Source organism: Gekko japonicus, unplaced genomic scaffold (assembly GCF_001447785.1).
Source record: "Gekko japonicus isolate JY-2015 unplaced genomic scaffold, Gekko_japonicus_V1.1 scaffold9, whole genome shotgun sequence".
In the NCBI taxonomy this organism is placed as follows: domain Eukaryota; kingdom Metazoa; phylum Chordata; class Lepidosauria; order Squamata; family Gekkonidae; genus Gekko; species Gekko japonicus.
Window position 1 is genome coordinate 2,256,562 of NW_015168044.1, and position 16,585 is coordinate 2,273,146.

The 16,585-nt window shown below is 45.4% G+C and overlaps 1 protein-coding gene across 1 annotated transcript in view; it reads left to right on the forward strand.

Annotated features, from left to right (window-relative positions):
* Positions 1–16,585, forward strand: part of FGFR1 (fibroblast growth factor receptor 1) — an 83,965-nt gene that overhangs the window by 26,574 nt on the left and 40,806 nt on the right. The window contains exon 2 of the mRNA XM_015414218.1: positions 15,980–16,243. Within this exon, the coding sequence (XP_015269704.1) occupies positions 15,980–16,243 (264 nt within the window). The remainder of the gene's footprint in view (positions 1–15,979; positions 16,244–16,585) is intronic.

The following is a 16,585-nucleotide window of genomic DNA, read 5'->3' on the forward strand; positions in this document are numbered from 1 at the left end:
GAGCTTACTCCGTCATGCAGCAACTCGGGTCTCGAACCGCTGAACTACTGACCTTCCACAGCCTGCAGTTCAGTGTCTTAACCACTTGAGCCACCGCAGCTCCTTTCTATTAGTAAAGGTAAAGGTTCCCTTGCTCGAAAGCCAGTCGAATCCAACTCTAGGGTTGCGGTGCTCATCTCCGTTTCAAAGCTGAAGAGCCAGCGCTGTCCAAAGACGTTTCTGTGGTCATGTGGCCGGCATGACTAAACACCAAGGCACACGGAACGCTGTTACCTTCCCACCGAAGTGGTACCTATTTATCTACTTGCAATGTCTTGCTTTCGAACTGCTAGGTTGGCAGGAGCTGGAACTAGAGATGGGAGCTCACTCCGTCATGCGGCACCCAGGTCTCGAACTGCTGAACTACTGACCTTCCACAGCCTGCAGTTCAGCGTCTTAACCACTTGAGCCACCACAGCTCTATTTCTATTAGTACAACTGTGCAAAATCAACTTTGATGTCTTGTGGAGAAACTTGTCCTCTCTAAACCATAATCTGATTGAGGAAGTCCGGGATTCCCATGAAGACAGCTTAAAAAGCATTGAGGAGTATTGGTTTTCATATATTTTAAATATTTATAACCCTGCCTTTCTCTCAACAGAGTTGAGACCCATTCCATTAACTTTTGTTCGTATTTCTGATATTATTCTTTTTTTTAAGAAAACTGAAACAAGAGTTATGATACTATTTATTACATACCTAAATTGCTGGGAGGGGAGGTGGCATGGTATAGCCTGACATCATCAGATCTTGTCTGCTAAGCAGGGTTGGTATTTGGATGGGAAACCACCAAGGATGGCTCTGCAGAGGAAGGCAATGGCACACCACCTCTGCTTCTTAACTTGCCTTGAAAGCCCCGAGCTGGGGTTGTCATAAATTGGTTGTGACTTGACTGTTGAGTGGGGAAACTGCTGAGTGGGGAACAGTTTTTTTAAATAAATAAAAATGCAAGTTACAAATACTGGGCCAGGGGGCATTTTTATAATTGGTTTCAAGTGTGTTAGTGGATTCACTGTACTTTTGCCAGTATACTGGTTGTTGTTGTTCAGTCACACAGTCGAGTCCGACTCTTCGCGACCCCATGGACCAGGTCCCACCAGGCCCTCCTGTCTTCCGCCGTCCTCTGAAGTTTGCTCAATTTCATGTTCGTTGCATCTATGACACTGTCTAACCATCTCATCCTTTGCCGTCGGAGCACTCACTGGAGAAGACCCTGATGCTGGGAAAGATTGAAGTATACTTGTAGTGATTTGCAATATTGAAAATAAAAGACACAAAGTCATAACAGAGCAAAATGCTCTGTTGTGTTGTTGCTTGTGAGCTAATGGTATGAGTTCTCTTCCCAGGGTGTCCTCCAGCTTTCCTACTCCGGCAACACAGGTCTTTCAAGTAGCTCCCTCCCACACATACTAAGTGTGAGGGAGGGGCTGTTTAGGCATTCTCTCCGGCCATTGGTGGTGTCTTTGAAGTATAATTTCACCTACATTATGCTTAGCAACTGTTACAGCAGTCCTATAAGGTAGGCCAGTGTCATTGTTTAAGATGGAAGAGAGGCCAAGCCAAGAATATAAATCCCTATGGCTTACTGGGTTGCGACCATTACGCTTACATTGTTTCGGCTGTGTGCAGGTTTTAATTATATGTAATTTCCTGTTGTTTTTCATTGTTCAAAATGTATTTTTATATATACGTGATTTTTTAAAGAAAAGTTTTAAGCAGTGCTTAGATTTTCTTCATCCGACTGAGTTTTGCACGTCTGGCTTTGCCACTCTCCTCTTCTTGGCATTGTGCTGCCATTTTTGTTCCCCACACTATTTTTCTCATAAAGGCCTGGAGCTGAGGGAATGGTGGCTTGTCTAAATCCTCCTAGTGAGTTTATGGCTGAGCTGAGATTTGAACCGGTGACTGGCTTGCAGTGGTGGCTTCATCTTTTTTTTCTTTTTCTCTGGTGGCGAGCATATTTGGTAAGCCCACTTTCTTTTCAGCAGTATCAGTAGGGTTGCCAGTCCTAGTCTCTCACTGGCAGGGGGTGGGACGGAGCTTTCCAGGAGTGGGAGGGGCGGGTGACATGGAAGTGACATCACACTGGGGGCGTTGCATGGTAAAGCTGTAGTATTTTGGGCAAAACTCTATAGTTACCATCGAGTTTTGCCCCAAATACCACTGCATCACTGTGTGATGTCATAACGCTGGGGACATCGCGCCGGTTGCAGTTGTTGGGGGCAAAGCTTCCCCTGCCGGCCAGCTGACTGGTGGCAGGCAGCAGCCAATTGGGCGATTTCCTTCTTCCACCTGGGTGCTGGCAACCCTCAGCATCACCTACTCTCCCTTTTGAGCCCAGTTTGAGTGCTGCCTAAGGGAGAGTGCAGGCGGGCAATTAGGAAGCAGTGCTGCTGTTTACCCTTTTCTGCACTTCCATAGCTGTGTCCGCTTATTTACCTGCTGTGCCTCAGGTAACAGTGAGGAGGAGCTGCAGCATATGTGCATTCAGTATATGGGCCTTGACAGCAGAGTTGTAACAAGGGCAAGGCAAGTGGGGCACTTGACCTTGGGTGCACAAAGTTGAAGGGGCACAGAAAAAGTGCATCATGACTAAAATAAACCTTGTATTATTACTCTTGTAATTTACTTTTTTTTTGGAGCTGTGGTGGCTCAAGTGGTTAAGACGCTGAACTGCAGGCTGTGGAAGGTCAGTAGTTCAGCAGTTCGAGACCCGAGTTGCCACATGACAGAGTGAGCTCCCGTCTCTAGTTCCAGCTCCTGCCAACCTAGCAGTTCAAAAGCAAGAAATTGCAAGTAGATAAATAGGTACCACTTCGGTGGGAAAGTCACAGCGTTCCGTGCGCCTTGGTGTTTAGCCATGCCGGCCACATGACCACGGAAACGTCTTCGGACAGCGCTGGCTCTTCGGCTTTGAAACGGAGATGAGCACCGCAACCCTAGAGTCGGGCTCGACTGGCTTTCGAGCAAGGGAACCTTTACCTTTAATTTACTTTTTTACCATAATAACTATTATGAAGGTATAGAGGGCACAATTTCATATTCTTGCCTCAGGTGCAAAATGATAGCTAGTTATGGCTCTCCGCTTGATGGGTGCCTGGCAGGGCCAAGGCCTCGATGCGGGCTTTCATTTCTTAGCCACTATGCTATATAGGGATACCATTCCCCAAGTGGGGGCGGGGGATCCCCTTCTTTCGCAGGCTCTTGCCTGCTGCTGGCAAGCACAGGAGGAAATTCCCCCCCACCAAGCGCAACGTGCTGATGTCACCCAGAAGTGACGTCAGTGCATCAGTGACATGGGGGGGGGGAGGCTCTGCTTTGGGGGCAAAACTCTATGGTTTGAGGCCATTTTTACTATTAGAGTTTTGCCCAAAAAGCAAAGCATCACCCCAAACATAGCCAACTCACTGACGTCACTTCTGGGTGACATCAGTGTGTCACGTGCCATCCCCACCCACTAAGGTTGCCAAATGTACTCACCTGCGCATATACGTCAGTTCCCTGTGACGTCATCACGCTGGGGCGGGGCACAGCCATTTGAGGGGAAAACATAGAGTTTCCCCCTCAAATGGCTGTGCCCCGCCCCAGCGCGATGACATCACAGGGAAGTGACGTACATGCGGGGGTGGGGTTGGCCCCGATTCCCCGGGGGCAGAAATCGGGGCTCCAAAGCGGGGAGAATTCCGCCCCCCGGGGGGATTTGGCAGCCCTACCACCCACCCCTGGAATGCCACCCAAATCCTCCCGCCAGCGCGATGAAGGGACCTGGCAACCCTAACGCTACAGCCTGCCTCAAACGGGGTTATTCCCTTACTTACTGTCATGCTAGGCCCTAAATACGCACTGAACGGTGTGTAGTAATAGCTGTAACATTCCACAGAAGATACAAACAGTGGAAACTGAGGAGACTCTTCCCCTACCCCACCCCCACCTCTCTGGGAATGAGAAAGGGGCGCTGCCTTTTGCCCAGTGTTATGGTAATTTCTTGATACAAACCTCGGTGATTATTAGAGGCTCTATTAAAGACTAAAGCTTTCTCTGAGGACTGGAACTGCCCCAGGCATCTCTTAAGAGCCTCTCTGCACAATAGGAGCAAATACAAAGGGACCTCAGAGATCATCTGGCTTATTAAACATTTGTTGGAAGTGGGAGGGGAGGGCGGGGAACTCCTTCAAGAGCCGCCAGGGAAGGATCTGAGTTTGGGGCCTGGTGTCATCTCTGGCCACCAGTTGGCTGAGCCCTGCTCTGAGGGGAACTGCACCTGGCCACTGCCTTAAATTACAAAGCCACAATGTGGTATGAAAGAGACATTTGAGCCTGACAGACCCCAACGATCAAACGGGCTCCCCTTAATTAACATGCATGAGCGAGAGAGGGGCAGCAGTGCTCATGTGTCTGTCTCAAAGGAATAGGAGTTGAGGGAAATCTGTGGGAAGACAGGTCTCTCTCTCTCTCTCTCTGTCTGCATGCTTGCAACCAGTCTGCTCTTAATACAGTCTAGGCCTCACCCCCAAAATATTGTGAAAACTTGGGCCTGGGGGCCCCAGCTCAGGTGTATGAATGGGTGTTTCCTGTTTCCTACTTTGCTTGTAGCAAAAATGCAGCAGGCTCATTGTCAAGGAAACCTGAATTGTGGGCTGAGACTTTGCAAAAGGACCCAGGTGGTCCTCCTCTTCTTCAGAGGTGCTCAGGACTGGAAGCTGAGCAAATTCTTGCCAGTTTTAACAAGAAGGGGAGAAGGGGTGCCACTGGGATTTCGAACTTGGCTGCCGCAATGTGTTGGGCAAGCCCTGGAAACCAATGCACAGGGTAAAATATTTGGGTCTTATTCACATGTGTACATTTCTCTCTTGATGTCTGAATGCATAAGTAAAAGGACTCTCATATCAGCCCTTTTCAAGCATTGTTTGGCCATGCATACGGGGAGAATGTACTACATGCAATTCACCTGATACACATGAGTGACATTTTGTCTGAAATGGGCCTTGCACTTATATTCCAGCTTCAGAACACAGGTACCAGGACCGGTATTGGGTATCGAAGCTGAAAACAAACACATTGCCTCTTTTAACAGTGATTGCACATATTGGGAGGATCGTGTGTAGTGTGTCCCTCCCTGTATGTGTGGTCAAATGTAATATCTGGAAATGGCTATCATCTCAAGCTATTCTTTTCCGTTGGTGTATACAATCAACTGCCTGTCATCAAATGCACAAAAGTCTAGTAATACACGCTCCCACATACTAGTATGAACCAGGCTGCAGTGCCCCTTAAAAGTGGCCTGCCTCTTGATAGATGCTTCAGAGCTGCACCTTCAGCTCAGACTGTGTTGTCTGTCCTTTTCCCAGAGGAGCAAGTGAAGCTCGATATGGTCATTAGCCTGTGAATGCATTCCATCCGAGTTCCCACCGTGCCTCTTTACCAGCCTGCGCTCTGGGTTACCAAAGGCCAGCGGCCTGCCTTTGCCCTCTGACTTCCTTCTCTCATCAGCTGGGTCTGACAGAGAAGTCCTGTCTATCACCCGCAGAAAAGCATCTCAACACTTTGAGCTTCCATTGGTCATGGCAGTTTAATGCAGAATTGTGCAGCGGATAGAAACTTCACTGACTTTGAAACAACACCCTGCCCATGATCCCTCAGTCGATGTCGTCAGAATTGCTCCTTTCTCTGTTCTAGACCTTAGAAGGAAAAATGTGGATGGGAAATTTAGTAGTGGAAAAAGAATTCAGGCAGTCTTGCATGTTCAAGGGTGCCAAATGTTAAACCAGTAATACTGGACCCTGAAGCGTTAGTTTAAACCAGGGATGGTCAATGTCTGTGCTCTTCAGGGAGGCACTCTATTCTCCTGACATTATTTTGGAGGCAGAAGTTACGCGTCCGACAATTGCTACATTCCATTATAACTAAATGGAACCTATGCAATGCATAAAATAGTAATAAGGACTTAACACTTAATGTATGAATGTGTTCTTGCATAAGTGGAATGGTGCCAAAGAAACATGTGAGATATTTCTGTCTCAGATAGCTTAAAAGAAAAGATCACTTTTGTTTTGAGTAAAATCATGGACAGTTTTTGTTTCTATCCATAATGTCTTAGGGGCTCAGGTTCAGATCAAATTTGTTGCCCCTTTAGGAGCAAGGGCTGTGAGTTTCTGTTGCTTTTTTAATATCCAAAGGATCATCAATACTGAAACTTACCTTATAGTGATTGATCTGTCAAGGTCAGTATTTAGGGTTGCCAACCTCCAGGTGGTAGCTGGAGATCTCCCGCTGTTACAGTTGATTTCCAGGTGACAGAGATCACTTCACCTGGAGAAAATGGCTGCTTTGGAAACTGGACTCTATGGCATCGTACCCCAAACCCCGCCCTCCTGAGGCTCTACCTCCCAAATCTCCAGATCTTTCCCCAACCTGGAGCTGGCAGCCCTATCAATATTAACTATGACTTTCCATCAGCTCTCCAAGGTCTCAGGGCCTAACTATGTGATATGTTTGGATTGTGTAGGGAAATAGGGAACTCCCAGTGGTTTTAAAAATTTACCCGACTTCTGGAGGCCCAATTTGGATTGAGACCCCAGCAGGAGGGGAGGGGGGATTATTTGCCTCCAATTTTCTCAATTAAAAACTGTCCACAGGGGTATGATATTTGCATTTACACAATTGGGCAAATATCGTTCCCTGGGCTGTGGTTGAACTTCCAACATTATCCTGCAAATGGATCCTCAGATAGAGCTCTTTCATACCACCTACTACCTGATCCTTTTAACTGGAGTTGCTGGGGATTGAATTTGGGACCTGCTGCATGCAAAGCTGATGCTCTACCACTGACTCATGGACCCCCCCCCCCCAACAAAGTTCCTTTCCCTCCAAGTGGCTGCTTCACAACCAATGCCCCACTTGTCTGAAAGATGCAACACAAAAAAGTGATGGTTTTTAACCACCTTTTACTGGTTCAGATGACTGTGGTCTTTCAAGTTGCATTTTAGTGCATTGGGCAAAGAGATGTATGTATCTGAAAAGCTTGCACACAGTTCTGTACCAGTAAAGGGGGGGGGGTACCAATTACAGACATTTTTTACAAGCTAATTCTCAAAACATTCCTGTGTGCCTGTGTTTGTAATTTTAATCTTTCTGGTGAGTAGTAGATCTTTACACAACATATAATGTAGAGAACCAAAACATTTCCATTTTAGAGAAGGGTTTTATGTACATGGGCTTCTATCTAGTGATATCAGTGGTAATGTATCCAGGTTAAGCATTTGAAATGCAAATACCAACAATCCATCGCAACATCGCTTTTAGAAGGCTGACCCAGATTAAGGAGAAACGAGAGCTGGAAAGAGACCCATGGGACCTCTAACAAATGATGCTATTAATGAGCATCATGTTGAATCACACCTCAACAAGCTTTCAAAAAAAGTGCCATGATAGCATTTCAGTGGACTTTCTAAAACAAAATGTGACTCACATTTGATTCTGATTCATGAAAGTGTATGCTAGAATAAATGTTGCTAAGTTTTTAAGGGTACCACTGGATTCCTGTTTTTATTTTGCTATAGTCTAACACAGCAACCCATCTGGAATGTTTATAAAATGTATATGCAAGATGAGAAGTTAAATGGTTGATCTTCCTTTGAAACTTTTTTTTTTAACTGAAGCAAGAGTAAGAGGTAGCACTGCGTAGGTGTTGGGGGGATTTTTGATCTTAAGGGGCAGTAAGAGATAATAGATGAAATCTTTTAAAAGGCACGTGTACAGTTAAGGGTGTGAGAGCTGGAGGAACAAAGGCTCTGGGCAGAGGTATAATGGGAAACAAGGCAGAAATATAAGGCGAGGCATTGTGATTTGTGTTTTGACAGATCAAGAGTTGGTGCTGAAGGTGAGCCAATATAGGGATTTCTCTAGATTGAGAAAAAATATTTTAAGTAAAGTACTCTTGTTTGTTTTCCAGTTCTGTACTGAAGCAGAGGTTACTGTATACATCAAAAAGATACTGTGCAATGGTAGAGCCATTGTCTGGGCTGAGGGTAATATCCTGTTCAGCAAAATGAGGTGGTAGATTTGACTGTCTCATTTCAGAATACAGGTCGAAGATCGTATTTTTGTATTGTATTCCCTTGTATTCTCTTGCATTAATTAAAAAAAACTCCCTGAAAGCAGAAAATTAGTCCAGCAATGTGGGCTGTGCTACAACTCTGCTGCTTGGTATGCTGGGTTTTGTTTGTTTAAGCAGGAAGTTTAAACTGGAAGTTTTCAAATATAGCATCTCGTCTTTAGTCTGAAATGCGACAGTCCTCTTTACCACTTCATTCTGCTGCTCATGTAGAACTGGCTCTAGTCTTGTTAATGCCTATATTGTACACAGATGTCTTTACCAGTTTATCTGCTTAATGGTGCTTTGAATATTGGAGCCAGGAAGGACAAACTGAGAATCAGACCGCCATAGCAGAAGACTGTGTAATTTTGTCGGGTGTTAACCTTCCCCCTTTGCAATGGTTCCCTCCTGTTAAAAGTATTTGATAACCTGAAAGTAATAAAGGAAAATCAACCCAGAAGGAGGATCCGATCTTTGTCAGGCAAAGCAATCCAACAAAAAACTGAAGCTTTTTTTTTAGCTATAAGATCGGGCAAAGCTATATCGTAAAGGGGTGCTTCCCTGCAAGGCACCTTTTAAATGTTTTCTCCTTTCTTCCAACACCAGATTTAAGTTTTAGTTTCTGGTAATATTGGGGTATGGGAGAACTTTGGTGCTTGATAGCTACTGAGAACAGCATTCGGTCTCCATGATCATTGGCTGGTATGATGGTTTGGGGCTTCTGTACTCATAGCCAGCAGCTGTCTACACAGCTGACTGTCATGTTGAGATAGTTGTCTGAACAGTAGGAGGGGGCCCTCCCAGCAGAACATTCTTTTACTGTCTTGTTAAATGTTCTGCTTTCAGGGCAAGGTAGATGGATTTAAATTATTGAATCAAGGCAATTTTAAATCATGGGTTTAAATTGAGTTCCCTCTGTTGAAAGCCATGTATTTTCTGAACAAGTGTGCTTGCTAACTGATTGCTATAATGTTTAAGACGTATTGGTTGGCAATTAAATAGTGCCTATATGCAATTTAGGAGCATAAATCTAAAACCTCTTGTGCTTGGAGAAAAGAGACCAGATTTCTGCTTCTCTCTCCATATGCTTGCACAGATATTAAGCCAAAGAACATATCTGAATTTTTATTCATGCTTCTTTGGAGAAAGTCTCACTAAACAAACTGGGACTTTGAATTTGCTTCCAAATCACATTTCTTCATGAAAAGGAAAGTAAATGACTATGCCAAGGGTCCCCAACGTGGTACCCATGGGTGTCCACCAACACCTTTTCTAGTGCCTACTAAATGTTTTTAGAAAGTGGGTGGGGCCAGGTGGGACTTTTGCCCAGCAAAGCTTCTGAATGGCTACTGGAGATTTGATTGCTGTGCAGATCTTAAAAATATTGCTTGGGCAGCAGCTGCCACTACAGCATAAGGATTTTTATGGTGTGAATAAAGGTAAGTGGCAGCAGCCATTGTGTGGCTGGCTCCGCCTTTTGCAGCAGCTATCTTGTGGCGGTGCCAAACACAGTGTGTCAGAATTCCAAAGGCCTCCATAGTCTCAAAAAGGTTGGGGACCCTTGGTCTAGTATTTTCATAAATATTTGCAATTTGAGAGCTGAATAAGTTGTAGGACTTAGGTTGCTTTAGAAATACAAGCTCACCCTCATGTTCTGTGTATGTTCCTAGCAGGATACAGGATTAAGGGAGCAGAGTGGAGATAAGGAGGGGCCATAATGGTTGCAATTTAAATTGCAAAAAATAGCAGGATATTCAGTTCCTATCACTATGGCTAGTTTGGCCCTGGAATACTGTCGGCTATAAAGAACACTGTAAAGCTTTGGTTACTAATAATGTGTGAGAGTTGTAGGGTTGCCATCCCCCCGACAGGGGCGGGGTTTTCCCCATTTTCCAGCCCTCCAATCCGCCCACCAGCTAGCTGCTGGCAGGGGGAGCCCCACCTCTGAAGAGCTCCCCGGTGCTGGGCACATTTCCAGGGGAGGCTCTAGCATTTGGCCAAAAACTCTATAATACCATAGAGTTTTTGACAGAATGCTAGAGCACCCCCCTGGTGACATGCCTAGTGCAATGATGTCACTTCTGGGTGATGTCATTGCGGTGCGCGCACACAAAGCACACACTCCAGAACATCCAGGAATGGCGCCTCCATCCCCCCACCAGCAGAAGGTAGGGACCTGGTAACCCTAGAGAGTTGAGAGAGAGCATACTTCAGCTGTGTGTAAATGCTCCCTCTAAGCTGTGGAGTCTTGTGAGCAAAAATTCTACTTTGTGAGCTACTGGCATTAAAGTTGTGAGCGAGCGATTTGGCTACTGCATACATTAGTTTGCTCTGGAGCCATCCATCCTGAGCTAAGACAAAAAGTTGTGAGCCAGAGGCTAAAAAACTGCTCAGCTTAGAGGGAACACTGTGTGTGGTGGGTTCTGCAATGGTTATTTGTACAAGAATATATGCTGACTCCCTATTTATTCCGGTTTTAGAGATCAGGAAGTAAAGGTTCTGTGAACTGCTTCTTGTGCTAATAACAAGCCACCTTTAACTATTGCTTGTTTACTGTCTTTTCTCAACAATAGGGCTGCGGGCTTTAATTGGTTTATGTGGGAAATGAATCAATTAAAGTTTGAGTTGGCTGGTGATGAAAACTTTCCAACCCTACAGTCCCTCTTTGGAGCACCTGTGGTCCCTTATGCTTTTCTCTTTTCAAATTTTGTATGTTTTTCTATAATGTGATGAAGGTAAAAACTTGCTTTTTTGTATGAAAGGGGGTCCTGAGGGAAAAAGCAGCTTTCATAGTTTTTTGGCAGACTTGCCCGTGTAGGCTGAGTGGATTTGGGCACTTTTCTATAAAATAACTGTATTTCTCTGCTCCGGCCCGTTTCTTGCTTCCCAGAAAGGGAGACCTGGAGAGGAGCTTGCTGTACTGCAGGCTGTGGGAAGCCAATGAAGCTGGATAGTTGTGGAAGGAAATGGGAAAAAAGGGATCTTTGTGCTCTCCAAACAAATGTTGCATTTTGTGGCAGCTGCTTTCCCTCTCTCCAAATATATTCTCAAGCTTGGATTCTCCTGAAGCCAACCCTTCCCAGAAGTGGAGCTTTTAGAACACACTGGCCACAACTTCAATATGCTACAACTTAAATGGGTTGGTATTGTCCAAAGTGTGCAGTTCATTTGAAATAACACACTCAAAAAGGTCTGGGGTAGCTCAGAACATCTATTTATTCACTTGAAAAGGTTTATATACCACCTTTCTCCTATTAAATAGCACTCCTGACAATATACAACTTGAGAAATATTAAATACCATTATTAGCCAGAGTTGGCTACAGCTCACTATTAATTTTCTTTGCACTAACACAAACCTGCAGCCTCTTATCTGTTCCTTTTCCTACAATATGGGGGTAATAAATAGTGCCCTGCCCTCCATGTGGGGTTGTTGTTTTATGGAAAGCTTATGTAAGTCAAGTGAAACATACTGAGCGCTTGAAACAAGTAACATAAATGCCAGAGAGAGAAAGATACACACACACACACACACACACACTTGTAAATTCATTATGTAACTTACTCATAATTTACTATGTAGGAAAAAAGTGTGCCTCTAGAATGGAAGCAGCTTTTATAGCTTGGCATGTATGTAGGGCTGGAAGTGCCCTTTGAGTCCAGGGCATGCGGAACACTTAATCCACCCCTGCCCACTCCCTGTGTGTGATTCAGGGTTGTTCTTGACTAGGGGTGGGGAAAAGACATCAGCCAGTGTAGTCTCCTGTGCCAAAACCAACCAAACAAAATCTGTGAGGCTTTCTATCAGCGCACTTTGTCTTTGATTAGAATCAGTGTCAGGAGGAGGGGAAATGTCCACTCTTCTCTCCACCCCCAGGTCCATGGCTTGGTAAAGAAAAGTCAGAAATTGTGGGCTTAAAAGCTGCTCCATGAAATTCTCCCCCTTCAAGAAACACCAGTTCCTTCTGCCTCTCTCATCTTTACCAAGCTCAGTCCACATAGCCTACCGTACTTGCACTGGTTTTAGTTTAGATCTGCTTGAAACCCGTGAACAGTTATATAGACATAGGAACAGTTATATAGACATAGGAACACCCAAATTGTACGTGCATAGCTCAAGTCCCCAGCATCCCAAACCTTGAGCTCATGGGGCAGGAGAACCTGGGGATGTCACACTGAATAGCAGTACTAATAAGAGGATTTCTGTATGCCACTAGGAAGTGTGTCTTCACGTGGTATCTGTGAATATATGTGGTCATAATCATGTGGGTTTGAAGAGAGATGGACTGTTCACTGTACACATATGCAAGAAGGTTACACACTAAACGTGGTTGTTCGTATTACATTATTGCCTCCTATTTCAAGTCTGTATGTACAGTAGTTACCACAATAGGGTTGCCAGCTGTGGGTTGGGAAATTCCTGGAGACCTGGGGTGGTGCCAGGTATCGGTTACAACACCTGAGGAAGGCAGTGCTTGGGTGGGGAGGGAACTCACCAGGGATGTGGTGCCATAGAGTCCGCTCTCCAAAGCTGCCATTTCCTCTGGAGGAATTGTCCTCTGTAGTCCGAAGAACTCCAGTTGGTAACCCTCAAGTTGGTAGCCCTATACCACAAGCTGGAACACAGAGAAATCTTTGAAAAAGCCACTAAATTGGTGGACAAGCTGATGGCCGTGATATTTCAACTCCCACTCCCCAGAATGAGCCTTAAAACTAACCCCTGGTAACCTTTCACCTGAACTGTAAATCACCAGAGGATTAAAAAGAAATTGTAAATCAGCCTTTCTACATATCCCTTGATCGATTCAGAAACCCGATACAAGCACATTTAAGGGCAGAACTACATGTTGTATGTAGCTCCATGATTATTTCCCCCAAGGGGCTTAGGAACAAAGCAGAAGGAAGCCACTGGGGCCGAAATGTAAATCTCATGCTTTCTCGTCACCCAAAGCAACTTCTCCCAAGCTGCTTTTACCCCCCACACACACACACACACTAAGGAAAACTTACACATACTTCTATTTTTCTCCATTAAGGGTACCTAGCCCCTCACTACATACACACCCTTTAAATTGCAGTCCCCATGGCTGCATTCTGTAAAAACAAACAAAAGCTGGTAGAGGGGAGAGAACAATCACAGAACTATCTGTAGCATGTAGTTCCACCCTGATGTGGCCATGATGTATGTGTGAACATATGGAAAAGAGATGAAAGTTGGTAGATGCAAATGTGTGTTTTGGTTTCTTTTGTTTTTTTTAATTTTTGGAAAGGAGAGCCCAGAATCTTGCCAAACAACATGGCAGCTGTTCTCTCAAAATGGTTGAGACCAGTGTTCCCTCTAAGCTGAGTTAGTGTGAGCTAGCTCACAGTTTTTTAGCCTCCAACTCACAGACTTTGTCTTCGCTCAGGAAGGGATGGCTCCAGAGCAAACTGATTTATGCAGGAGCCAAATCGCTCACTCACAACTTTAATGCCAGTAGCTCACAAAGTAGAATTTTTGCTCACAAGACTCCACAGCTTAGAGGGAGCATTGGTTGAGACTGCAGTTTTGATTCCCCTTATCCTGAGCTTAATGCTTTCTTCTAATGTTCTCCCATGCCAAATAATTTTGGCATAAAATTCCTGATTTGTAGCCTAAGTTTAATTTTTTAAAATGGCATTTTCAGTTATGTCTGTTTTGTGAAAACATGGACAGGGTATATAAACATAAAACTCAGTATCCTGAGAATCTTACATTTTTTAAAAGTAAATTTCTAGGCTTTATTGGATGTAAAGGTGCATTGTACTAGAGAAAGGGCCTGCAACGAAAAGGCAGTGATGTTCTTTCTGCCTCCATCAGGCACTGTGTGTATTGGGCACACTATAGCAGTATGTGTCAATAGATAAGCTAGTAAAGAGTTTTGTCTGCTAATAACATCAGAAAATTGCTCACAAGAGTGGGGCTGCAATCCTAAAGACACTTCCCTGACAGTAAGCTTCATTGAGTAAAACTTGCTCCTGCAGACCTCCTAAGGATTGTTCCCTGTGCTTACTCTACTACTGGGGATACAGGGGTGGGGGGAAGCAAGAAAGCAGTTAAAAGGCATGTTTGCCCAATCTCATTTTCCATAGCCTCTCAGTTTGGGAATATCAAATTACCAGTTTGAACCAGCCCCCCTCTCTTCATTCCTGGCACAAAGAATATTGCACAAAGCCCTTTCAGTGGCTGGTCCCTGGAACTGTTTATACAGTCCTGTTATCCTGGGATACCTGCTGAATTTGCTTCCCTCTATAGTTTTGTTGACGTACTCATACGGTAAATCTGAGGTTAAAGTTAATCGAGTCAGCCGTCCAGCAAGACCAGGTGCTCTTTCCTCGAAGCTTTGATCTTAGGATAAATGGTTGCACAAATAATAGCAGGGCTGTGGTTACTGAGGGGTGCCCTTCGCAGTTCTATAGAAAATACACGGCAAATGACCCTTTGTGGTCAACATGGGTGCTTGATGGAAACACTTGGGAATTCCTTGTTTGCAGAGACCTACTTCACATTAAAATGAAGTGATAAAAGCACTGCTCCTTAGGAGAGTCAGATGATTTAAATGCTTTCCCATGAAAGCTGTTCCCAGCATATTTGTTAGTGTGTCAAGGAGAATGCTAGTCTAGAATTGTTGTCCCTGAAACCTAGTTTTCTATGCACAGGGAATATTTTATATGAAGAGAGTATTCAGTCGTGTCATTGTTCCCCACTGAGAGTCGCTTTACCACATGCTGAGCTGTTTTCATTAACTGGGCCAGATACAGGGTTGTTGCCTTGATATTATGGTCCTGGGATGTATCTGATGGTAGCAAACTCTAGGCTATGACAGCTTATACTGTAATGTATCTGTAAGTATTTAGGTGCCAGAAGTTTCCTTGTTTTTTATACATGGGATGACTATCCATTAACTTCAATTATATAAAAAATGTCCTGAAGAATTCTCAAATATTACTCTGAAATGAGAAGTTCTTACAAAAGTGTATCCATGCAGCAGACGTCGATAAAGCTTTAATCTTCCTGCAAACTGCTTTTTTAACCCCTTCTACTTCTTCACCCTCCCTGCTCTGAAGGCTGTGTGTGGCAGCCAGCTTACTAGCTGTGGAGCTTCAGGTAGGTGCTGCTTCAACTGGAGTTGAATTTCTCATCTCAGCCCGCCATTTTGTCTTGGCCTGGGTCAGATGCAGCCACTTGCCCATTGTAGTGCGATGCTTTGCAGCTGCCCTTGGCCTTTAACAGTGTATAAAACCCCCAAAGTGCTGTGTACACCCATGGCACTGTTCAGAAATTAATTCCGTGCCAACTTCTTGCTGCTGCTGCTGCTCTTCCAAAAGACCCGCATGGCAGTTGAGGCCTGCAACTTATTGCCGGCTGGAGGACAACCTGCCTCCTGCAGTAGGGCTGCCAAGTGGGGGCAGGGGGGCGGGTAAACCCCCGCTCTGGAGGCCCGATTTCCTCCGCCGCCGCGGAATCAGGCCCCGGAGGAAACCCCACCCCGGCATGCATGTCACCAGGAAGTGACGTTATGACGCCGGGCACGCTGGGGGCAGGGCCACGACCATCCGAGGGGAAACTCTATGGTTTCCCTTCGAATGGTCGTGGCCCCACCCCCAGCATGCCCGGCATCATAACGTCACTTCCTGGTGACATGCATGCGGCGCGTGTACTCACTCCGGGATCCACCCGGGAGTCCCTCGCTGCGGAGGTAAGCTATACTTGGCAACCCTATCCTGCAGTGCTGCATGCTGCCAGAGTAATGCATCTGCAATAAACCACTCATGCCTTGCTCCCCCCTTGTTTTTCCCTTTTCTTTGTCTCCCCTAACATTACCAGTTCTACCCAAAGCAAGCACTGAAGTGGAGTTTTACTCAGCTCACCCTGGCGACCTCCTCCAGTTGCGCTGTCGGCTACGTGATGATGTTCAGAGTATCAACTGGGTACGAGATGGGGTCCAGCTGTCAGAAAACAACCGGACGCGCATCACGGGGGAGGAGGTAGAGGTCAGGGACGCCGTGCCTGAGGACTCAGGGCTGTATGCCTGCATTACCAACAGTCCCTCGGGAAGCGAAACCACCTACGTCTCCGTGAATGTCTCAGGTTTGTAGCAGGCCACGGAAGGACGACTGGTGCTTTAGTTGGTGTTGGCCTAGCATCTGCCTTGGCTGTGGGAGACATACCTTCTATGCCTTCATGATCTTGAGCAAATATTGAGTCTCAGCCTCACGTGCCTCTCACAAGGTTGGCAAGAGGAGTGTTCGACTGGTAAAACAAGAGGTACTGGGCCTTGAATCTGTCATGTCAGTGTGACTCAGCCCTTCCTCTGGTCTCAGGTGTGTGAGTTGCTTGTAGTGAAGAAAAGTCACCTGTTTGGTATGCTCCAATGCACTCATCTTTATTCATGTGCTTTACCCTGGCATTACATGTCCAGGCTCAAATTTA